At 43.3% G+C, this 23,989-nt stretch overlaps 2 protein-coding genes and 5 non-coding genes across 7 annotated transcripts; 1 reads left to right on the forward strand and 6 right to left on the reverse strand.

Annotated features, from left to right (window-relative positions):
* Positions 1 to 1,419: 1,419 nt before the first annotated feature.
* Positions 1,420 to 6,708, forward strand: cldn11b (claudin 11b). The gene is made up of 3 exons (XM_085362538.1): positions 1,420 to 1,645; positions 3,500 to 3,664; positions 6,449 to 6,708. Exons 1-3 carry the CDS (start codon positions 1,420 to 1,422, stop codon positions 6,706 to 6,708), a joined length of 651 nt encoding a protein of 216 aa, XP_085218664.1.
* A 3,140-nt stretch (positions 6,709 to 9,848) lies between these two features.
* On the reverse strand, positions 9,849 to 17,165 carry LOC146625959 (putative cationic amino acid transporter). The gene is made up of 7 exons (XM_085362541.1): positions 16,865 to 17,165; positions 16,545 to 16,781; positions 16,146 to 16,363; positions 15,211 to 15,357; positions 11,590 to 11,798; positions 10,751 to 11,514; positions 9,849 to 10,240 (listed from the first exon to the last, which is right to left on the reverse strand). Exons 1-7 carry the CDS (start codon positions 17,163 to 17,165, stop codon positions 9,849 to 9,851), a joined length of 2,268 nt encoding a protein of 755 aa, XP_085218667.1.
* On the reverse strand, positions 13,715 to 13,786 carry trnaa-ugc (transfer RNA alanine (anticodon UGC)). Its single transcript has one exon. It is a non-coding gene; the product is annotated as a tRNA-Ala (tRNA).
* trnaa-cgc (transfer RNA alanine (anticodon CGC)) lies at positions 14,672 to 14,743 on the reverse strand. The gene has a single exon. It is a non-coding gene; the product is annotated as a tRNA-Ala (tRNA).
* trnaa-cgc (transfer RNA alanine (anticodon CGC)) lies at positions 14,991 to 15,062 on the reverse strand. Its single transcript has one exon. It is a non-coding gene; the product is annotated as a tRNA-Ala (tRNA).
* A 1,480-nt stretch (positions 17,166 to 18,645) lies between the features above and the next one.
* Positions 18,646 to 18,717, reverse strand: trnaa-cgc (transfer RNA alanine (anticodon CGC)). Its single transcript has one exon. It is a non-coding gene; the product is annotated as a tRNA-Ala (tRNA).
* A 3,249-nt stretch (positions 18,718 to 21,966) lies between these two features.
* trnaa-ugc (transfer RNA alanine (anticodon UGC)) lies at positions 21,967 to 22,038 on the reverse strand. The gene has a single exon. It is a non-coding gene; the product is annotated as a tRNA-Ala (tRNA).
* Between the last annotated feature and the right edge of the window lie 1,951 nt (positions 22,039 to 23,989).

Below are 23,989 nucleotides of genomic sequence, written 5' to 3' on the forward strand. Positions count from 1 at the left end.
TCGTGCGCTGTCGGTCTTGTGTGCTGCTCAATAGCATTCAGTATTCAGTAGTTACTGTTACTTACACGTATCTAGGTCGTTGCTTTGATCTCTGTATTCTGTTCTATTGTTTGTTTTCTTTCTTCTTTTAACAGCTGATTCAACAGATTCTCTCAGAGTCTTTCTTTCTGTTCAATTTGTAATAACTTAAAGTAAAATAAAATAAATAACAATAGTAATAGAGATCAATCAAGTGCTGTATTATATTGGACAGAAAAACACACAGTGGAACCATCAGTCATGGATTGGCCTCCCCAGAGTCCAGACCTCAACATTACTGAAGGATGGTGGCGCCGCGTTGGCTGAGAACAGAACAAACACAGAAATCGTTTTCAGTCAGATGTTAAGGTTTTAAATGATTTTGAGGTTTGGAAACTTTAATATTTTATATATTTTATATATTTCATTCTTTACTGGGAAACCGTCCTGTCATCCAGGAAATGCAAACCCAGGCTGAAAATCACCTTCATCAAATGATTGGTTTAAAATGATAATAAAAAAGTTTTTTTTTCTAATATTTAGTTGTGAATCCTTATTTTTAATCAACTGGTGTGAATAACGACAACTTTTTTGTTTAGATTTGAAATATTAATATTAATATTTTTAATGTTTTTAATAAAGCACCTGAGAACTTCCATATACTTTAAGCTGTACTTTAAGACGTCTTATTCACTGAACATTTCTGCTGATGTCCCAAACTGAGTGGACCTGAGCAGATTTCGGCAGAAGTGCTGCTGATGGGATGGCGGGACCACCAGCAGAGGGCAACAGAGGTGCAGGTGAGTGACACATGAGGACAACTCTGGACTTTATGAGCTAAACTGATTTAGCTTCATCAGGAAGGCTTTAGGTGATGCTTGTTTTTCTGCCTGAGCCTGCCTTTCTCCCCGTATCTGGTTTAGGTTAGGATCTCACATGTGCTCCCATTGGCTTTGGAGAGGAGTACGGTTTCCACCACACCCTGTGATAAATCTTATTCTGGGCATTTTTCTCGTGGATCAGCTTCAGGCGCACTGACGGAACAGGACTGCTTTTAAATTTAGACTTTTAAGCTTTTTAAACGTTGTTTAAAGCTCCAACTCAGAGAAAAACTGTCTGCAGTTATTTCTGAATATATATCAGTTTTTGCTTTATTCCAGTGGTTTTTGTTTTCCGGTGTTTTTTGTTGCTTATTAGACAATAACACAGTCATTTATCCGCTTTTAAGCTCTTTCTGAGTCTTTGGCCTATAAAATTTTTCATTTTTAAACTTTTTAAACTCCCGCAGACGTTAAAAAAAGAGGAAAGCTCTCAAGAAGCTGCCACGTTTCTGAATTTAAAAACAGGCTGAATTTCTTTATCTTTCTCTTTTGGGGCGCTTAAAGACGCACGGTGCTCACCATGTCACAGATGCGCAGGCAACTCCTTGGCACCGCGGCCAGCGGAGTGGGCTGGGTGGGGGTGATCGTGGCCACGGCCACCAACGACTGGGTCCGGACCTGCGACTACACCAAGGCCACCTGCGTCCGCATGGACGAGCTGAGCTCCCGAGGCCTGTGGGCAGAGTGCGTCATCTCCCCGTCCCTTCACCACTGCGTGGGCCTCACCCAGATCCTCACACTGCCCGGTGAGATGCGCCAATAAATGCTCTAATACATGATGTGCGTGACGAGATCTTTCAAGTGTGTTTAGCTCACGTTTGCTGCGTGGGTCTGCGGGAGGCAGCGAGTGAGCAGAGTGGCTGCGTGTCAACAAAACAGTTTACGCTTTATATTTAGAGTTGAATTTATTACAGTTAAATATTAATGGTTATTTCACGTTATTAACATTAAGTTATCGACACATGTATTTAAACCGGCATTGTTGTTCACCAACAAAATATATTCGTAACGAGATTTTTTCTTTTTACAGTTTATTCAATATGTTTATCGAACAGTCTCGTTCATCAGAATACAAATAAAAAATGAACAAATACAGTTTTTCACAGCGTTTGTGAGAAACTTTGCTGTTTTTGTTTGAGCATCAGAACATTTAGGTACTTACTTACTTTATAGCAGAGTTTATTTAATGAGGAGAGACAGAATTTCCTTTTAAATTGTGAAGATGTTGTAAATAAGTCTTACCTTTTATAAGAACATCAGTCAAATATCATTTTAATATGAATTTAATTTTTTATATTTATATTTATTTTGAAGCTATAATCGATCATAAACTGCTTTGACACACTTCTACAGACCACTTTGATATACAGCAATCACACAATTTATGCTCGTACTCAATAACTTTTATTGTGAAAGGAAGGATGGGAAGTGTAGAACAAACACTTGTGGAAACTATGGTAACTTATAAGCTTTATTTAAAGAAACAAATATAACTGGTTATTTAAACTCTTTAAATTAAACTGCTTTATGGTGTAAAACATTGTTCATCATATTTCAATAATGTTTACTCAGTCCTCTGTTTATAGGAGTATAGTTCTATTCTCGTGCTCAGTATTATAAATACTGACTATTAATTTCACACGTTTCATATCAAACTATAAACAACAATGTAAAAGCCAATTTTTCCACTTTTTGAGCTTTTAATTTGTTTACTACCAAACAAACCTTCTGCACGTTTACCAAACAGTGCATAACATAAAGGAATTTATCAGCCTTTTGTTCACTACTCAAAAACATAGGACGACACTCGGCCGTCAGAATATAACACAGTCAGTTAAACTTCGGGGATTTTGATCTATGTTGTTAGGAAGCATAAAGCACTGGGCATCCATCTCACCCACTTAGTGCAAAAGTAAAGTGCAGCAGGTGGAGAGACAACAAACCCGAAATAGGAATGGTTTAGCAGGTGGTGGCCACAGACTATTTCTCCTCCTTGTCCCCGCTGACTGATTTTTATCTAGATGTGCACTTTGGGCGAGTCATTGTTTAGCCTGGATTAACAAAGAAAGCTGATACCAGTCATCTCTGACAGGTGGTTCCAGTTAACAGACCCAGCTAACTCAGAGAAGCCTGCCAAAGGTTGAGCTTTCTTCTGGTGGTCTTTTGCACAGTTGTTGAGATTTCTGTAGATCTTAACAGCTTGACAGAAAAATGACTGGGCTTCTTTGCGTGCTTTAAGCAGCCTCTTCAGTTCTAAACCAGAAGCCTGAGAGTCCCAGGTGTTTAAAACCTAGTGGGGTTTGTCTCTCATGAGCTTTTGGAGAAATCATTAACACCAATGTTTTATTACGTTGGATTTATTCTCTGTGTGTTCAGTGAAGACATGAAGAGTGACGTCAGACTGTGTTTGACTGTAACTCAGAGCAAGATTAGACATTACTTTCTGAGTAAAGTAATCTGGCTTTTTCTTGCATCTTTTTCTTGTCTTCGGTGCATGCAACACGTGTGCACATTCCTAATGTGAGCAGCGCCTTGTTGAGTGCCAGAGGTGAGCTGTGCTGAGAACGTTAAACCAAACAGATGCTCTCTCTGCCTCTCAGCCTACGTCCAGACAGCTCGTGCTCTGATGATCTGCGCCTGTTTGCTGGGTCTCCCCGCCACGCTCCTGATCCTCATGTCCATGGCCTGCGTGCGGCTGCAGAACGACACCTCAGCTGTGAAGAAGCGCCGCGCCCGAGTGGGAGGCGTCCTCTTCATCTTTATGGGTGAGGAGGCCGCACACACACACACACACACACACACACAGTTGTGTTTATATCAGTTTGATTATAACTACTACTTTACTAACACTTACCAAAAACACTAGTTGAGTTTAATGTTTTAGCTTTTGTCAGTGAAGTAAAGAGAAATTTCACTTACACTGACTTTCAGTGTTTGCAGTTTATTAGTCCAAAAGATCTTTTCCTCGTCACTTTTCCTTGACATCATGAAGGAACGTGTGGAGGAGATTCAGGGAAAAGACTGTCAGAGAATCTGATTACTTAAAGGAGTGGCTGATGACTGAAAAATGCAAATCTCAGACACTTTGTTTCATGTGTTCTGACCATTTTGTTTTATAAAAGCTGGATAGATGAGAACCAAAATCCAGAATAAGGAGGTAGTAAAGGACCCAATGAAGGTGCTCTCTTTGGTATTCAAAGAATTCAACCAGCTCTTATTAATGAAATGTTGCTTTAATAGCAGTGCCATTGATAAATCTGAGGAATGAGTTTGATTTGACAGACTGCAGATTTGATTTGTTATGTTTTTGATTTCAGATAAGAGTGTAGAGGTCAGCACACTGTGAGTACACAGTACTGAGTGTGCAGTTTGTTGAGGACATGTGTTACATATTTTGTAGTTTTAATTTTAGAGGGATGTACAGTGGGGCAAAAAAGTATTTAGTCAGCCACCGATTGTGCAAGTTCCCCCACCTAAAATGATGACAGAGGTCAGTAATTTGCACCAGAGGTACACTTCAACTGTGAGAGACAGAATGTGAAAAAAAAAAATCCATGAATCCACATGGTAGGATTTGTAAAGAATTTATTCGTAAATCAGGGTGGAAAATAAGTATTTGGTCAATAACAAAAATACAACTCAATACTTTGTAACATAACCTTTGTTGGCAATAACAGAGGTCAAACGTTTACTATAGGTCTTTACCAGGTTTGCACACACAGTAGCTGGTATTTTGGCCCATTCCTCCATGCAGATCTTCTCGAGAGCAGTGATGTTTTGGGGCTGTCGCCGAGCAACACGGACTTTCAACTCCCGCCACAGATTTTCTATGGGGTTGAGGTCTGGAGACTGGCTAGGCCACTCCAGGACTTTCAAATGCTTCTTACGGAGCCACTCCTTTGTTGCCTGGGCGGTGTGTTTTGGATCATTGTCATGTTGGAAGACCCAGCCTCGTTTCATCTTCAAAGTTCTCACTGATGGAAGGAGGTTTTGGCTCAAAATCTCACGATACATGGCCCCATTCATTCTGTCCTTAACACGGATCAGTCGTCCTGTCCCCTTGGCAGAAAAACAGCCCCATAGCATGATGTTTCCACCCCCATGCTTCACAGTAGGTATGGTGTTCTTGGGATGCAACTCAGTATTCTTCTTCCTCCAAACACGACGAGTTGAGTTTATACCAAAAAGTTCTACTTTGGTTTCATCTGACCACATGAAATTCTCCCAATCCTCTGCTGTATCATCCATGTGCTCTCTGGCAAACTTCAGACGGGCCTGGACATGCACTGGCTTCAGCAGCGGAACACGTCTGGCACTGCGGGATTTGATTCCCTGCCGTTGTAGTGTGTTACTGATGGTGACCTTTGTTACTTTGGTCCCAGCTCTCTGCAGGTCATTCACCAGGTCCCCCCGTGTGGTTCTGGGATCTTTGCTCACCGTTCTCATGATCATTTTGACCCCACGGGATGAGATCTTGCGTGGAGCCCCAGATCGAGGGAGATTATCAGTGGTCTTGTATGTCTTCCATTTTCTGATGATTGCTCCCACAGTTGATTTTTTCACACCAAGCTGCTTGCCTATTGTAGATTCACTCTTCCCAGTCTGGTGCAGGTCTACAATACTTTTCCTGGTGTCCTTCGAAAGCTCTTTGGTCTTGGCCATGGCGGAGTTTGGAGTCTGACTGTTTGAGGCTGTGGACAGGTGTCTTTTATACAGATGAGTTCAAACAGGTGCCATTCATACAGGTAACGAGTGGGGGACAGAAAAGCTTCTTACAGAAGACGTTACAGGTCTGTGAGAGCCAGAGATTTTCCTTGTTTGAGATGACCAAATACTTATTTTCCACCCTAATTTACGAATAAATTCTTTACAAATCCTACCATGTGGATTCATGGATTTTTTTTTCACATTCTGTCTCTCACAGTTGAAGTGTACCTCTGGTGCAAATTACTGACCTCTGTCATCATTTTAAGTGGGGGAACTTGCACAATCGGTGTCTGACTAAATACTTTTTTGCCCCACTGTATTTGTGTGCTCAAATAACCTTTTTGGGATAGTTTCAGAGGACAGATTTGATTTCTGAGGGCAGTTTCTCGTTTTAAGAGACTTTCTCTTACTGCAGTGAACTTCGTGTGGCTGTAGCTCAGGACGTAGCGCTGGTCACCTACTGATCGGGAGGTCGGAGGTTCAATCCCTGCCTCCTCCAGTCTGCATGGCAAGTATCCTTGGGCAAGATACTAACCCTAAGTTACTCTCCGACGCATCTGTCGCAGTATGAATTTGGTTAGACAGCATTCAGTTTAGAGTGGGTGAATGTGGCATGTTGTATAGAGCGCTGGTCTTCCCCGAGTCATTCCCAGCTGTTGCAGGAAGGAGGATGATGGGTCAGGATCTGTCAGGCTGTTTTGCTTCCTGTGAGATAAGACAGGTAGTTCCTGTCCACAAACTCAGGGATGACAGCCAGACAGATGGAGGCACCGAGCACAAAATTATAACCTCTTCTTTTCCCTGTTTTTCACCTTTTGTGTTTAAATATGTCTGAAACCCAGCTGTGTGCAGCATCATATCTACCGTCTGGTTCCCCATCGGCACTAATAAAGAGGAAGATCTGATGTCATTCGGCTTCTCTCTGTACTCCGGCTGGGTCGGCTCCGCCCTCTGCCTCCTAGGTGGCATCATCATCTTGTGCTGCCAGGGCATCGACCCCGGGACCCCGAGTAGGGACGACAGCTTCTACTACTCTGGGAACAGGGGGACGGCCACGCTCCTCGACCCCCCCGCCAACCACGCCAAGAGCGCCCGGGTGTGAAGGAACCAGGCGCTCTATTTTTAACCAAGTTTTCTTTGAGTTTAAAGTCATATTCACCATCGATGAGACATGCCATTATCTGTTTACTGCTTCAAGACTAAAATCCACCATGAAAATGAATGTTAGCAGGAAATGGAGGGATTAATAATAAGCTCACATTCAGAAAATCTTTTGGCCTCAATCTAGGGAAGTCTGGAGAATCTGTGTATGTCCCAAAAATATCTCAGAATAGCAACAAAAAAAAAAGACAAAGTTTTATTATACTGAATGAAAAAACAAGAACGGGATAGAAAGCCAGGAAGACGAGCAAAACAAGTAGCATCAAAACACAACAATGTAAGACAAACACTCAGGGCAGACCCACACTGAGGACTAACTGGAGACTGAGAAAAGCTGGTAAACACGACACAGGTTAAAGCAATCAAGACATATTCAAAAGGTGGGAAAGTAAAACTCAAACCAAGGCATAAAGTACAAAAGGAAATAAAAAAACTCTCACTGAATGATACAAAGTAACACGATGGAAGAAAGAACAATCAGTCAAAACAGGAATACACAAATCCAATTTACACAAAACAATCTCAACTTCAAACTCTGGCATTACAGGAAAAAACTAAACAAACTCAAATATACTGTTTCTAAACCAATCACATGACCAGCCCCCGAGGTCATGACTGTGATTGGTCTGTCAGTAGAATTAACCACACGAACATGGTTCGGACGTCCAGTTCAGGGACTCCCATGAGCCGAGGTGAAGCCTAGCAGAAAGCTTGCAGCTGTTTGTAATTTCATTTGCTGTACATGTATAAATACATATTTCACATCTTCAGCTACTCAGTCAGGAAGGACAGTCCCCCTGTTTGACCGGCTGTGACCATCTAAGTTAATCGTTGTCAGCGGCTCTTTGTTTTCACATTATAAATAGCAAACTGTTGTTTTCATGGTCGCTTTAGTGTTTATGATACTTTTAAATTGCAGCTCATATTTAATCCCCCACAGTCGGCTGTCACTTTTTTTATCATTTCTTTTTACTTTTATGTTAACAGCATAATCAAAATAAATCATCTGCATACCCACATGGTTAAATTCTTGTCTGTGTTTAGAAAAAAGGCTTTAAAATCTCTTGGGCTCTCTGAAAACACCCATACACATTTAAATTAAGATTCATGCTTTCTTAAATTTATGTTTTACTGAATATTATTTCTGTATGTTTTCCATTTGATATGAATCCATTTCAAATACGATTTTTTGTTTGTCTTCTTCTACAGTAGGTATCAGATCATCAGAGTTTAGCCTCTTCTGGCTAAAATGAGGCAAAGCTAGCACAGATTAACCGCAAACTACGTACATCAGAGCACGACAGGCTTTGTCTCGTCACTAGTGCTGTGTGATACTGTAAAGTTTGGTATTGATCCGATACCAAGTAAATACAGAGCCAGTACTGATACTATTGACCTATAAAGGCAGCTTATGTGGGGCAGAGAGGTTTATATGACTCACTGTTAATTTGCAAATTCTGAACACATTTCAATGACCACTTAACACTATGGATATTTGGATTGATCCACTCACCTCTACTTATCCTAGCCTTTGGCTGATGCTAGGAACACAATAATTACCGCAGTTGCCATTGACGGCTCACACAGCTCCTTTAAATTTGGAATGATAACACTTCAGCGTCTTCTATCTGTGAGAGAAGCCGCAATAAAACCCCGATTAGACAAACTGCTGCTTCAAATTCTCTTTATTTCTGCACTTTCCACAACAGACACTGAATAACACCATTCACCCCAAAACAATTAAAGAGCGTAAACAAAGAACTCAAACAAAACCAGAGGAAAAGCTAAACCAGCGTGTGCTGTTCACTGTCTCTGAACAGACTTGTGTGAACGGCTATGGGAAGCAGAAAAGAAGACAACGAAGACCTGAATGTGCAAAAGGAAGCAGTGATACTGAGTCTGCAAAGAACCACGTGCAAGTGGCCTGAGTGACCTTTAGGCACAAAAAGTATAAACATTTAATATGAGCTTGGTTCAGAGCAAATGCTGTATGGTAATTAGTCCAAATTCTTTGGGACTAATTGAGACATGATGATGTACTAACTGGTGGCTGTCTACAAAGCTATGGTTAGGTTAATATAAACACATCAGCACTGGGAAGATGGACAATAAGGGTTAAACTGTTCTCAGTAAAAGTTCATGTTGGCCTGATTGGCAGAGAAAATGCCTTCATACAGCTCGAAGAAGATGCTAAAAAAAGACCAAACTTCAGTTAAGAGAACATCTAAGATGATCCATCATCACACGAGGTTAGTCATTAACATGTTTGGGTATGGTTGGGATTAGTCACTATGGAAAGGTCCTGATCTTAAGGTCATAAGCCTTTTGGTGTCTAAAACGTTAGCCTGAAGACATGCAGCACATGAGTAGTGCTAATAAAAATGCTTTATATAGTATTGGTGCTTGTGCCTGTTAAAAATAACAGGAAATTAACTTTAAAAAGATAAGCATCTCACTCAAGCATGCTCAGTTCGTCTTGATTTAAACAACAGATGGGCGTCTACACAGTCTGGATTCTTTTGAACCTCGGCTGAGCACTACTTTAGTAGCTTGCCATCACCAGTGTGTGAATGGGTGGATGACTGGATGTGTAAAGCGCTTTGGGGTCCTTAGGGACTAGTAAAGCGCTGTATAAATACAGACCATTTACCATTTTATTTATTTAAAGAATAGAAAAAGAATAAAGTAAGATTAAGGCAGGTTTGTTTTGTAACAACACTTCTTCTCACACAAGTCCAACTTGTTTCATTAACGGTTGCTGTCACTGTCAGGTTGTCAGAGGCAGGTGGGTGTTTGTGTACATTCGTGCTCATACAGGTAGATCTTCAAAGGCAGCTGGACTTCTTTTAAGTTCTCAAACACATTTCACTTCTCGTCCAAAAGGTTGCAGAAGCTGGAGTAAAGAAGTCCAGTTGCTTTCGACCCAAACAGGTTAGACTGTTTTGAAGCTTCTGCATCTGCTGTTGGCTTCTCTCAGTGCCCTCCTTCCTCTGCTGATATCTGATCCCAGTTTTCATAAAAGCTTCCACAAACATTAAAATATTGCCTCATACGTACGTTTTATTCACTCTTTCATATTACTCAGTTCTCCTCTTCATCATTAAACCCATAATTGGTCCTTCCCTTGGACCTACTGCCTGTCTCCATATACTGGCCTCCTGCTCCAGACTGGTATCCACACTGGTCCCCATTATCTTCATACTGGCTCTGCTCCTGCTCTCCGCTCTCTTGGTCCTCGTATTGGATCTCGTGTTGATTTCCCTGCTGGTAGTGGTATCCTCTCTCCTCGGGTGCAGACCACCCCTGATACGGTCTCTCGTCCTGCTCCTGGGTGTAAAGGTCGTCACCGGGGGAGACGGTGTCATCCAAGTGGTCGTCATAGCGCTGGTAGGAACTGGCATGTGCCTGCTGCTCCCGAGCATTCAGCTCCAGCGTGCTGTGCCACACTCCATAACAAATGTAGATCAACAGACCTGAGGATGGATATGCAGTAGAGGGTGGGTCAGTAGGTACAGAGATCAGTTTGTGTAGGATTGTCAACCTTTATGAATTCCATATGAAGAGAATTACAAAGCTCTTACAAAATCCTGGATACCTCACATGTAAAGCATTTTCTCTCTCCTTTGTCGGGCTTATTGCATCTTAAAAACATTTGTACCAAGCATCAGAGCAACCAAAGTACCCAACCAGCGAATCAAAAAGCTAGCCAACCAAGCAACGAATAAACCAAGCAAGTAGTCAAGCAGCCAACCAAACAACTTACCTATCAGTCAACAGGTCATGCAACTAACCAGCCAACCAAGCAACCAGATAACAAAACGACTGCTTTATCACCTATCTGACCGAGCAGGCAACTGCAGAACTGGTGTTTTCTCCTTTTAATATATAACTCGATATTTAAATAAACTGATTGTCATTGAATTACTGATTAATGCTCCATTTCAAATCTACAACACTCTATTATCAAGATTGTTTCAGCTCACCTATGAGGCACCAGATGGTGAACCTTGCCCAGGTGAGTGGAGACAGTTTAAGCATGAGGTAACTGTTGACCAATATGGCTGCTGCAGGGACAAAGGGGACACATGGTGCCATGTAGGGCAGGCTCCTGGTGCTCTCTGGTTGCTGTATGATCATAATCAAAAGCTTTGCTAATGACCCTGCCATCATTGTTGCCATCAGTCCAGAAATCACTGCCCCAGCACCTGTGCCCTGCTCAACCCCAAATATGATGGTAGACCAGAGGAGGAAGGACATGAAGAAGAGGGAGAGAGTGCATCTGGTCACTATGCGGCTGGTGGCTGGGGTTGGTCGAACTGACGCATCAGGCATTCCCAAACGCAGCCGCAGGGTGTAGTAATGACCTCCCAGAAGCCTTTTCAGCAGTGAGGGGTGGCCTGTATGAAAATCAGAGTCATCTCCCTCCCCCTCCGTCCTGCCGGTGTGGTAAGAAGATGACCCGTCATTCTCGCTCAAGATCTGATCGTCTTTGGCATCTTCGTGCTTCAGGCCGTCCATGTCCTGAACTTCAGACTCAAACTGATGTGTGTCGGTCTGTTCGTCAGGCTGATAGCGAAGTAGCAGCACGCACACGCTGACCAGAGTGTAAGCCAGCAGGGTGCCAATGGACATCATCTCAATCAGGTCCCTGAGGCTCACCAGCAGAGCGAGGACGGCCGCCAGGCTCCCCGACACCACACACGCCACTGTGGGAGTGTGTGTGAGTGCAGTCACGTGAGACAGAAACCTTAAAACACAGACACAGAAACATTTCTTATTAAAACTCCTTAAGCTGGCTGTGTGTTTTCATGTACCTCCTCACCTGAACAGCAGTCCGTCCCGTGCCATAGCATAGATGACCCTGGGCATCGGAAACAGGGAGCCAAGCAGAGAGACGGTGAGTCCAGCTATAGAGCCCACAGCCACAGTGTACTTCCCCCACATGAAGCCATGCACAGCAAACATCTCCATGAGAGGAGCCGAGACGTCGATCAGGTTATAGGGAACCATGAGAGTTAGGATCACACTCACCTGTGAAATAAAAAAAATGCAGAGGTGTGAGAGACTCTATTATCATATATCTATTATTACAATCACCGTTTTATCAGGAATGAACACTTAGATAAAGGTGATTAAGAGGTCACATGTGATGCAGATATTCTTACAGTATATCTTTCAACTGGCTGATACTGTCTTACATCAGGAGATGTGGCTGTTAGAGTCACTGCACCAACGCTCTCAACAGTGTCTGTGACATTTGGAACATTTGCAATCGAATCATTTCACAAATACAAACTCGTGGAAATACACATGCCACAGGGTCAGATCTCTGAGTCTTGTCATTGCACTCTTATTGTAAATACCAGCAGTACTTTTTTTACAATTTGCATAATGACTGAAACCCATGACCTCCCAGCCCATTGTTCCTTCGGTGGGCTGGTCACTTGGATGAGTGACAAAACGTTTGTCCCACTGAAAACATTACGTCCAGATGAACAGAGTCATCTTTCGGAGATTTACTTACCTGGATGATTGAGAACGCATCAATACGTTGAAGTTCAGAAGCTTGATGGTATAAAAGCGGTCATGGTGGGGATTGAACCCAGGACATCACAAATGCAAAGCTTGCGCTCTACCACTGAGCTACATCCCCTTAAGTGTGTGTTTCCTAAGTGTTGCTACATGACACTATCAGTGTAGGTCATAGGTCAGTCATCTAGATCATTTTAGTATAAGGAGCTGGGGGGGAAATAAAACCACTGTACTTCATGAAGTTTTGTAAAGATGCGTCACTTCTCATCCAAGAAGCTTTCTCAGTTCTAAAACAAAATGGTGAAGAGTCCTGGGTATTTAAACCCTAGTGAGATTGTCCCTTAAGGAGGTCGTTGACCCACTATTAATCATGTGCCTCATCACATGAGCCAAGGTGTGGAAAAGGCGTGGGTCATCATCAGAGGTTTAGGGTGAAACCACTTTTTCAAGGACTTAGGCTACGTCCACACTAGCCCGGATAGATTTGAAAACGGCGTTTTCGTCTGAAAGCGCTCCGCGTCCACACTATCGTTTTCAGTCGTTTTCACAGAGATGTGCGTCCACATTGAAACGGATGAAAACGCTCACGTTCCAGTACTGCGCACACATGAAACGCAAGAACATTCGGCCTGCCTCATTTCTGTGTGCCGTGTATTTACTTTCCAGCTCTTTGAAACGTCGCGGCAGAATGTCGAGGAAAAGCACCGAGTTTTTTTAAATGGACTAACAATGAGGTGGAGTTGTTGCTGCGAGTAACACAAATTTACAAAGATGCAAAAGCGAGTGAGAATGAAAGAATTTGAAGAAAAGCAATCTGGAGCATCTACAGACTGATATGAATCTTTGATAGGGCTGTCAAACAAAACAACTGCTGCATAATGCCCTCCGCTATCTTTGTTTAATTGGTCACATGACTGCATCACATTACTAAAATGTGTCATTTTTTTCAAAAAGTCCTGTCCACACTGTGACGCAAAAGCACCTTTTTCACATGTATGCGTTTTCGAGAGCGTTTTCTCTCGGTGTGGGCGGGAGGCCAAATGGAGAGAAAACGATGCGCTTTCAAACAAAAACGCATTAGTGTGGACGTAGCCTTAATCAGATTCTCCACTCAACTTTTCACTAAGAACAACCTCACCCCTGAAACATTGCCTCACCGTATCATGTCACCGACTGAGGCCACCCAAAACATAATTTCTACATCCAAAAGATAGAAGTCACTCTTTTGAGGATGTCAGTGGTTATTTGAAGGTTTTGTGGTGATTTGGAATCTTTATGTGGTCGTCTTGATGCATGCGATGTATAGACTGACCTATGATCAACCTTCTGGGATGATGAGGAAAATCCCAAAAGGCTGGTTCTTTTCATTAACCGAATCAATGTAAGCTTGATGGCCTGGACATCGAGAAAAACTCTGGAGATGCTGGGGATTGAACCCAGGACCTCATACATGCAAAGCATGCGCTCTACCACTGAGCTACATCCCCCTGTGGATGTGTTGCTAACAATTTTATAGCCCATCAGAAGCTCTGGTCTGGTAGGTTTTCGGTGGTTATCTAATGCACATCTGAGTCTCTTTGTGGCCACTTGTGTCTCTGCGTTTTGTTTTGTTCTTTGAGTCTCTTTGTTGTCATAAGTCGCTTGTAGTCATATTAAGTGTATTTTTGACCATTTTATCTCGTGGACATTTTGAATGTCTGAATCAAGGAGGGGTTCTTAGGACACTTTTTTCACCATCTTACAATGCTGTGACTGAGCCATTCCCCAGCTCTCTCTGGATGGTACTCATGGCCATTCATCAGTGGTCATGATAATTTGCATTTTAATGTTAATGAAACTGACCTCAGGCCCCATTGTTAGTCAGTGGTGCTAGTTTTGGTCATTATGCAGATATGCTGTTTATAAGTTGGGGAAATCTGCAGTCAGCAGAGACTGAAGAAGTCACTTGGATGAAATGTTTCTCCCGCTGAAAACTCAACGTCCAGATGAACAGAATACACTTTCTGGATTTCTTTACCTGGATTTTTGCGCATGCATCAAGATCATTTTCTAAGTATATTGGGGTTTTTTTTTTAGTTACCTTATATTTCCTAACCACCGAAACATTTGGGACTTATTTATTTACTGATGTTTGACTGTCTTATAGTTCTGATATGCATCTTGTAGTGATTTTGAGCCTCTTTGTGGCCACTTACGTCTCTGTGTTTTGAGTCTTATTTTGTTGTCCTAATCTCTTCTACCTATATTAAGTGTATTTGTGATCATTAGAGCTCACCTCACAAAAGCAAATTATAGACTGACCTTAAGGAAATGAAAAACTTCCCTATGCATGTGCAAGACGTGAGAGCTCAAAAGCTTGATGGCATAAAATCTGGAGATGCTGGGGATTGAACCCAGGACCTCGTACATGCGAAGCACACGCTCTACCACTGAGCTACATCCCCTTGTTGGGAAAACAGACTTCATCTGTTTCACACATTTTTATGCCTCATCAGAAGGTTTTGGTTTGTAGTAATTTAAGGGCCCTCTGTGATTTAGTATTTATTTGTATCTTAGTTATCCTAATAGTTTTTTGATGATGAAGCACCCAAAGATTCAGGACTTCTCACACATTTGGTGCCATAAAGCCTTGACACATGTCTGCTGTAGTCAAGTCCAGAAGCTTGATTGCCTAGAGACAGAGGTAAAAACTGGAGATGCTGGGGATTGAACCCAGGACCTCATACATGCGAAGCACACGCTCTACCACTGAGCTACATCCCCATCAGAGCTTCTCCAAGCGCATATGTGTAGTTTTCTCACAACTGACATCAGGCTTGAACATATCAGGACTAAAAAGGCAGAAGAAATAATCTGATGGGGAAATTAATTTGGCTGAGTTAAAAACAAACATGCTGGACTCTGTACAGACCGACACATAGGCAGTGAGGCAGGTGACCAGCGAGACAGTGATGGCGTAAGGGATGGAGGTGTTGGGGTTTTTGGCCTCCTCTCCTGTCGTTGCAATGATGTCGAAGCCAATGAAGGCGTAAAAACAGGTCGCTGCACCTTGCATCACCTGAACAGAAAGAACGGGTTACTAACAGATCTCACAGTTTACATCTTAAAAAAGTGCACCTATTCTGCTTTTGTTTGGTCTCTGTAATATAAAGATTATGCTGTTCTAATGCTAGATTCCCATGTTAAACATGGATAATTGTTTAAAATAATGAAGTCAATGCATTCACAAAAAATTCTAGTCAGTTCAGGCTTCTGACGGTTTTTTTTCCTTTCTTTTATCTTTCTGATGTTATAGCGTCTGTGGGTTAGCTTTTTGGGAAGTGCATGTCCCCTTTACAACTGATCAAAATGTAAAGTCTTGAACTGCTCGTTTGTTTGCTTTGATGCTTTTGCTTTTCTGACTAGGTGATCTCTAAACCCAAACTTTAGATCTGAGCAGTTTAAAAATGCCTCAGACCTGAGATCAACAGATATTTGCTCAGTGGGTAAAGCTAACGCTAAGCTAACTCATGCAAGATGACTTTAAGCCTTTGTAATTGCACAAAAGTTGACTCTTTAACTTTCACTTTTCAATCTATTTATAAAATTCAATTTAAATTTGCCTGAATTCACAACACAGTCATCTCAAGATGCTTTATATAGGAAAGAATATTTGACAGGGAATCCCAGCAATCATACAGTTTCCTGTGACCAAGCAATTGGTGACACTGGGGAGAAAGAACTCCATTTTGACAGGTACAGAAGCACATTCAGAGAAAGGCACCCATCTTCCAAAAAAGAATGTAACCTCTTGATTGGAAGCTGGAAATTAGTTGATAGAGCCCCTTTAGCAAAACAGTTTCTCACCCCCGACCAGCCATACGGGAGGAACTTGCCACCCTCCCAGTTGCTGCTAGAGATGAAGAAGAGTCCGGCGATAATCATGAAGACCCAGACCACCAGGTTGACCACATTCAGGACATTGTTGAAGCCCACAGTGTTACGCACTCCAAGAGCGATTACAGCAGTGACCACCAGGGCAATGAACAAAGCCAGAACGTCAAGATACGTGTCCTCGCCTTTACCTGAGACAGAAGGACAAAGAGTTTAAGCATCAGGTATTAACTATTGTTTTTATTATTCAACATAACATAAATGAGCTTAGAGGTAAATCTTCTTTGACATAACTGTTTATCCTCTCTAACAGATAAGTAAATAAACTGTAAATGGTAAACAAATCACAAAAGCAGTTTTGGAGGCACTGACCGAGGCCTCTGACCGTGCCCAGGTGTGTTATCATGAAGTCACTGATGCTGTGATTGGCCAGCGAGTCGAACATGTTGCTGAGAGCTGAAGCCCCTGCCGCTGTGCCGATCAGGTACTCCAGGATCAGGTTCCAGCCAATGAAGAACGCCACAAATTCTCCAACAGTCACATAACTGTAGGTGTACGCCGAACCGGTCGTTTTGGGGACCCGCACACCGAACTCTGCGTAGCACACACCTTCACGCAAAAGACACACATGTGGCCAGATTGTTCTAAATCTTTTGTTTGGTTGGTTAGAATGCTTAAAGACTTTTGCTTACCTGACAGTATGGACGCCACCGCTGCAATTATGAAGGACAGAATGACCCCAGGCCCAGCCATCGCGTTAGCAACCAGCCCCGCAACGACATACATCCCTGTGCCAACACAGCTTCCCACACCGAGGGAGACCAGGTCCACAGTGGTGAGGACTTTGGCCAGCCCGACCGCCGACCCCTCCGCGAGCTCGGTGAGGTCGTCTGAGCTGTGGGCCATGGAGCCCACAGGTTTGGTCCTCAGCAAGCGAGAGTACATGTTGTACCAGGCATCCCCCAGTGATACCCGACCCAGCCACGCCGCCATCGCTAACCCTGGTTAATACCTGTTAATGTTGGTGAGTTGTGCACTCCTTCCAGCTTCCTCCTGTCACTGTCTCATACTTTCACATCATCATCAGTCTCCATGAAACAGAAGTCTAAAGAGGGCGCAGAAACTCTGTGAAAAGAAAAGGAACAGACTGCAGCACTTCATGGATTACCTTGGAGGGTTTGATAGATAACATGACTGGATCTCTTGATTGTGTTCATTTCAGTTTTCTTTGAGGCTCTTTACGATCATTTAAGTCTGTTGACAGCAGTTTGAATCTTTTTTGATTCTTTGAGTCATTTTTTAGTCTATCTGTGGTCATTTGACGAAGCAAAAGATTGCTTGTTTGATTCTACCCCCTGTAGGGTAACATAAGGAAGGGCATCTGCATATAAACTCTGCCAAAACAAAGACACAGAGTTAGCCACTACAGTGCCCTGTTATGACAAGGGGGTAGACGAAAGTAGTTTAAACAAGTCTCTGTGCAGTGATTCTGAGTGCATTTCTGGTCATTTGTTTGTTTTTGTGATTGCGTGGAGTCTCTTTGTGGTTAGGAAGTTCCTCGGATGGTATTTGTTGTTGTTGTTTCGAATCTCTTAGCAGTTACTTTAAATCTCTTACTTTGAGTATCATAGTAGTCACTTAGTGTCTAATCATTTCTGTATTCAAGATTTCCAAAAGAAACGTTCACAGCCATTTGAAACTTTGAAGCCTCTGGTCCTGCTGGTGTGTTTTAAAATCGTTCCATGCTAATGAAGCTGGGATACCATCAGCAGTTCTCCTCACTCACTAGAGCGAGACTCCCTCTCTGAAACTTTAATGATGTCCAAGGAGGATCCTGTTTCATGATGGAAAGGTTCGGACGTGGAGTCTAAAACTTAATCACGCACAGGCGAACTTCTACACCTACACGTCCAAAGCTCTCATCTGTTTTAGAGCTTCATACTCAAACATACAAGTTCAGTCAACACCTAAACTGAAATCAGCCCTACAAAAACAGCCTAGGTTCAAAAGAGCAAAGAGACAGTCTGAGGCTTAAAAACTGATAAAAACACAAATCACGCAGTCTGAACGTGCACACCAGAGCACACAGGCAACACACTCACTTGCTGTTCAGTTTCCCTCCTGAGGCAGATTCCTCCGTCCAACGCAGAGCTGGTGGATATGTGACGAGAGGAGATGGCCGTGTTTAATCATTCAGAGCTGAAACCATGTGACCATTTTGATAAAATATTCAACATCTGAGGCTGAGCATGGGCGTGTGCATGTAGCTGTCATTGGTCACTCAAAGAAGGGACGAAAGAGGTGCTGTGAGAGTGTGTTTGAGTTGAGCTGATGTTTGTTTCTGTTAGTGTGCAGGGCTGGGAACTCAACAGGTGTGTGTGTGTGGAAAAGCATCTGTTTTCAAAGCTTGCAGGAGCAAACTGATGGCAGCTTTACAAAGGTTCAATATATTGGAATTTGATGGTATAAAACCTGGAGATGCTGGGGATTGAACCCAGGACATCATACATGCGAAGCACGCGCTCTACCACTGAGCTACATCCCCTTTACACAGCTGGGGTATTTGTTTAGTATTGATATCTCTGAACTTTGATCAAGAAAAATCAAGAAGCTCCAGAAGCTTGATGGAAAAAACTTGGTCAGGCAACCAAGTTCAAGGCAACTCTCAGCAGCTTTGGGGGGGAAAGTAACTGGACTTCATGAAGTTTTGTAAAGATGTTTCACTTCTTAAGAGGCTTTTTCAGTCTTAAAACAATTTGGTAAAGAGTCCTGGTGAGGGTTGTTCCTGAAGGAGGTCGTTGACCCACAATTAATCATGTGCATTATCGCAGGAGCCAAGGTGTGGAAACAGGAGTTGGTCATCACCAAAGGTTATGAGTGAAATCACTCTGAGACCTAACCTCAACCTGTCGTGCGAGGCCGTGTGTGAGGTTGCCGAACAAATGTCTTGCTGACATCAGGAGTCTCTTTGTAATTGTCACATGTATGTTGTTGACATTTATGTGACGGACATTTTGACTGCGTGGTTATTTGTACAGTGTAGATATCTTTGAAAGTGTCTCTCAGCACACAAACGCAATTTGCTAATAGTAACCAAACTTCATGAATCACCTGACAAACGCACAGCGTAGACGTGATGGTCCTTGAGTCTTGTGGACATTTTTTGTCTTACTTTTCCTAATAGTTTCCTGAAAGCCAGAAAGATTTAGGACTTATCATGTTTAGTGCTATAAACCTTGTCACATGTCATTTTAACCTCAGGTCAAAACGTCGATCAACTTCAGAAGCATAAAACCTGGAGCTGCTGGCTGCTCTTCTTGGGTCTTGTGGACATTTTGTGTTGATTTATTGCCGTCTGAGTCTGTTAGACTTTTCTTGTGATTATAGTGCTATGCAGATTCTTTCCCCACATTTTTATAGACCATCAAAGGTTTTCGGCCTGGCGGGTTTCTGTGGTAATTTAAGGAGATGTGTTTTTTTTAGTTTTTGACCTCATGGTTGTTTGTTCAGTATGATCATCTCTGAACTTTGATCAACTCCTGATGGTATAAAACCTGGAGATGCTGGGGATTGAACCCAGGACCTCATACATGCGAAGCACGCGCTCTACCACTGAAGAATCGATAGAATAGAATAGAACAGAATAGAATAGAATAATCCTTTAATTGTCCCACAAGGGGAAATTTGGGTGTAACAGCAGCAAGAAAGACACATATACAAACAAACAGGACACAGAACAGAAACACACAATTTTTACATATTTACATCAAGGACAATAGTTACCAAAAACAGAGTACTGTACCGTTACTAAAATTAAATACAGATAAGAGGCAAACCCAGGTTGTAGTGCGAATCAGTTGATAAAATAGTGCAGTTACAGCGCTGATGTAAACATCTGTTTGTTGGGAGCAGTGTTGATTGTACAGTCTGACACTGCAGGGAGGAAGGACCTGCAGAAACACTCCTTCATGCATCTAGGATGCAGCAGTCTGTCACTGAAGCAGCTCTGCAGCAGCATCTACATGCATGGGCTGGGAGACTCTGTCCATCAGAGATGTTATTTTGGCCAGAGTCCTTCTGTCTCCACCACCTGCACTGGGTCCAGGGTGCATCCCAGAACAGAGCTGGCCTTCCTGATGAGTTTATCCAACCTCTTCCTCTCATCTGCCGATAAACTGCTGCTCCAACATACCTCACTGTAAAAAATGACAGATGCCACCACAGAGTCATAGAAGGTCTTTAAAAGCGCTCCCTGGACTCCAAATGACCTCAGCTGCCTCAGCAGGTAGCATCTGCGCTGACCCTTCCTGTACAGAGCATCAGTGTTGTGGCTCCAGTCCAGTTTATTCAGGTGAACACCCAGGTACCTATAAGAGTCCACTATCTCAATGTCCACTCCCTGGATGTTCACCGCTGTTAGTGTGGTGGGTCTGCGTCTCTGGAAGTCCACCACCAACTCCTTGGTTTTTCCGGCACCAGTCCACAAAGTCCAGAGTCCACTGTCTGTACTCTGAGTCGTCCTCACCTGTGATGAAGCCGACTATGGCAGAGTCGTCAGAGAACTTCTGTAGGTGGCAGCGTGGGGAGTTGATGGAGAAGTCTGCAGTGTAGAGGGTGAAGAGGAACGGTGCTAGCACAGCAGACCAGCGACACAGCCCTGTGACCTCACAGGCATCCTAAGATGCCACACAGTTCATCTGCGCAGCATCTCAGGAGCCTGGAGCTGACGCCATCTGGACCTGCAGCCTTCTGCACCTTGATCTTGCGAAGCTCATTCCTCACTTGAAGTGCTGAGATGGAGAGAGGGGGTTTCGGGGGAGGGCGGTGTATGTTGGAGTCCACAGAAGCCGGGGGTGGGTGTGATGGCTGGGAGCTGGGTTGTGAAGTCCTGATATGAAAGACAGGCAGCGCCTGAAGATGAGGGAGATTGCAGCAGGGGGGACGATCCTGGGGGGAGGGGTGGGTGGTTGATCAAACCTATTAAAATATTTATTGAGGTCATTCACCCACCCCAAGTCTCCTGCAGCCTGGTGCAGAGGTTTCCCACACAGTGGAACGGAAACAGTTCCTCAGGGCCTCTTCAGTCTCTGCCGACCATTTCCTCACTGTGCGTTTAACAACTGGTTCTCTGTGTACCAGAGGTTTATACACAGGCTGGAGACGAACCAGGTTGTGATCTGAGCCCCCCAGGGGAGGGAGAGGTGATGAGCTGCCTCCTTGGTGTTAGCATACAATAAGTCCAATGTTTTATTGTCTCTGGTGTGGCAGGTGACATACTGGGTGAAGGTGGGGAGACTGGAGGACAGGGAGATGTGATTAAAGATCAGGAAAAGGGCCTGAGGGTGCTGTGTTTGGAGTCTGCTGGTTACAGAGTCCCGGACCCAACGCTGCTGCAGCGCTAGCAGCCTGTGAGATTTCAGTTTCAGAATACTTTATTGATGGAAATTATGTAGGAATTCAGGAGGTTTAGTAACATGCTCCTCTGAGCATTTACTTGGACAAAAGCAACTGTCGGAAGTGGGATTTGAACCCACACCTCCAGGGGAGACGGCAGCCTAAACTCAGCACCTTAGACCGCTCGGCCATCCTGACTATTTGCTTCAACTATAGCTTATCTATGATAACATGCATCATAAATGATGCATTTTGGTGTGTGCGTTCTGCAGTATTGTGCTTTAAAACCAGGGTATACCTTTTGTAACCTGTAGTTGTTTCACGTGACATTTTGACCTCAGTTTTATTTGTTTTGTGTGGATGTCTTTGAGTAAGTGCAGAAGCTCGATGGTATAAAACCTGGAGATGCTGGGGATCGAACCCAGGACCTCATACATGCAAAGCATGCGCTCTACCACTGAGCTACATCCCCACTGCGAGTCAGTGTGAGTCTGTGTGGTCTGTTTGGTGCTGCAGTACACTAACACCAGGCTTAAAACTTACCAGGACTTCTTAAACTGAAATGTAACTTTGAGAACATGTATCAGAACCCGGAGGTGGTTTTCAAACTGCTGCATCTGCTGAAGAAATAATCTGTTTGGAAACCCTGTACAGACTGACACACAGGCACTGAGGAAAGGGACCGAAGAAGCAGTCAGGGATTCCCCCTCCCACCAGGAGCAGCACCCAGCTGGCCCTCTGAAATAAAACCATCAGTCTACACTCTGTCTGTGCAGCTGTATATATGTGCTGTTGCTCGTCACCTGATCCACAGAGTCCGATTACAGCGTTACCTGCATACACAGTTGCATGATGGTATAAAGCAGCCGAAACAGGACACTCCACCACTGTCGGCACAGGACAGTCTGTGGGAAACACGGCTGAGCTCAGAGATGTTCACACCTTCAGGAGCGAAACTGAGCCCAATCAAGAGACTCGTTCAGTTAAAAACAAACAAAATTTTATGCATAATTTTAATGCTTTATTTATCAAGAACATAGGCTCAAGTCTCAATTTCAGGATTTACTGACAAGCTGCCAACCACTGAACCGACATTTATCAGCGTTTTCATTTTCTGCTGCTCCCCGTACTATTTTGAGGCAAATATTTGAGTTATCTGCCAGTGTCAATTACTAGTTTCTATGCAGATTCAAATTTACTGTAAACTGTTTTTCCAGAGAACTGTTTCTGTAATAAACACCCATCGTATAAATGTGAGATGACACCAGCCGCTGACTGCAGAGCAGATGAGGTGGATTCCTGAGGTTCACGCTTTATATGCAACAGATGAGCAGATGGGAGTGAATCCAGACACGCTGCCAGAGAAAGCAGCAGCAAAATAAAACATCCTTTTCTGTTTACGGGAATAAAGCAGTTATCCCAGGCGCTTCTTACAGGAGCACAGAGCTGACCCGAGGGGATGGACTCTGCTGGCACGTCCCCCTGAAGCCAGAGTGCAAATTTATTCACTGCTGCTCAAGGTGAAAGAAAACAATAGTGCCTGATTAGGACAACTACAGCTCCCGTGAGGCTTTGTTTCAGTGTAATTTACTTTTTTGCCCTTGTTTTACTGAGACTTTATGAGAAGATATCGGAATTGAAAAAGAGTCTAAACATCTCTCTATTGTAACTTTTTCATAATCCTGGAGGCATTTTTACTGATCTTTGCAGCTCCTTTCTGCTTCTGCTGCAGTTCCTCTAGTGTCCACTTGAGCCTCCAAAACGCTTCACTCCTCATAGACTCCCGTGTTAATGTTGTTTCAAGAGTTTCAGACTTTCCTTTTTGGTAAAGCTTATATTTGTTATGGCTGTCGTTCTTTTTGAATCTTCATGTAGTACGGTACCTTAAATATGTATGTTACCGTTTTTAAAAATCTTGTTCTGTCTCTTTCTCATTTCATCGCTCTTGGCTTTTGTTTCGTAGTTAGTTTGTACACTATATTACCAAAATCGCTCGTCTGCTATCACATGCATGTGAACCTGAGGGACATCCTGACTTAATCTATAGGGTGCAATTGGATTTTGACCCAGTCTTTGCAGCCATAACAGCCTCAACTCTTCTGGAAAGACTTTTCAGGGGTGTGTTTATGGCAATTTTTGACCTTCCTTCCAGAAGTGCATTTGTGAGGCCAAGCGCAGGTGTTGGATGAGTAGGCCTGAGTCAGAGGCTTCTAATTCATCCCAAAGGTGTTCTGTCAGGTTAAGGTCAGGAGTCTGTGCAGGCCTGTCAAGTTCTTCCACACTAAACTTGCTTATCTTTGTCTTTGTGGACCTTCCTTTGTTCACTGATGCACATTCATGTATGAAGAGTTGGCAGCATGAAATGATCTAAAATGTCTTGCATCAAACTTTACAGTTAGCACAGTGTAGTCAGACATGTACCA

The sequence above is a fragment of the Diplotaxodon limnothrissa genome, linkage group LG9, assembly GCF_057381915.1.
Source record: "Diplotaxodon limnothrissa isolate DT_005_m linkage group LG9, D_limnothrissa_male_GT1.1, whole genome shotgun sequence".
Lineage (NCBI taxonomy): Eukaryota > Metazoa > Chordata > Actinopteri > Cichliformes > Cichlidae > Diplotaxodon > Diplotaxodon limnothrissa.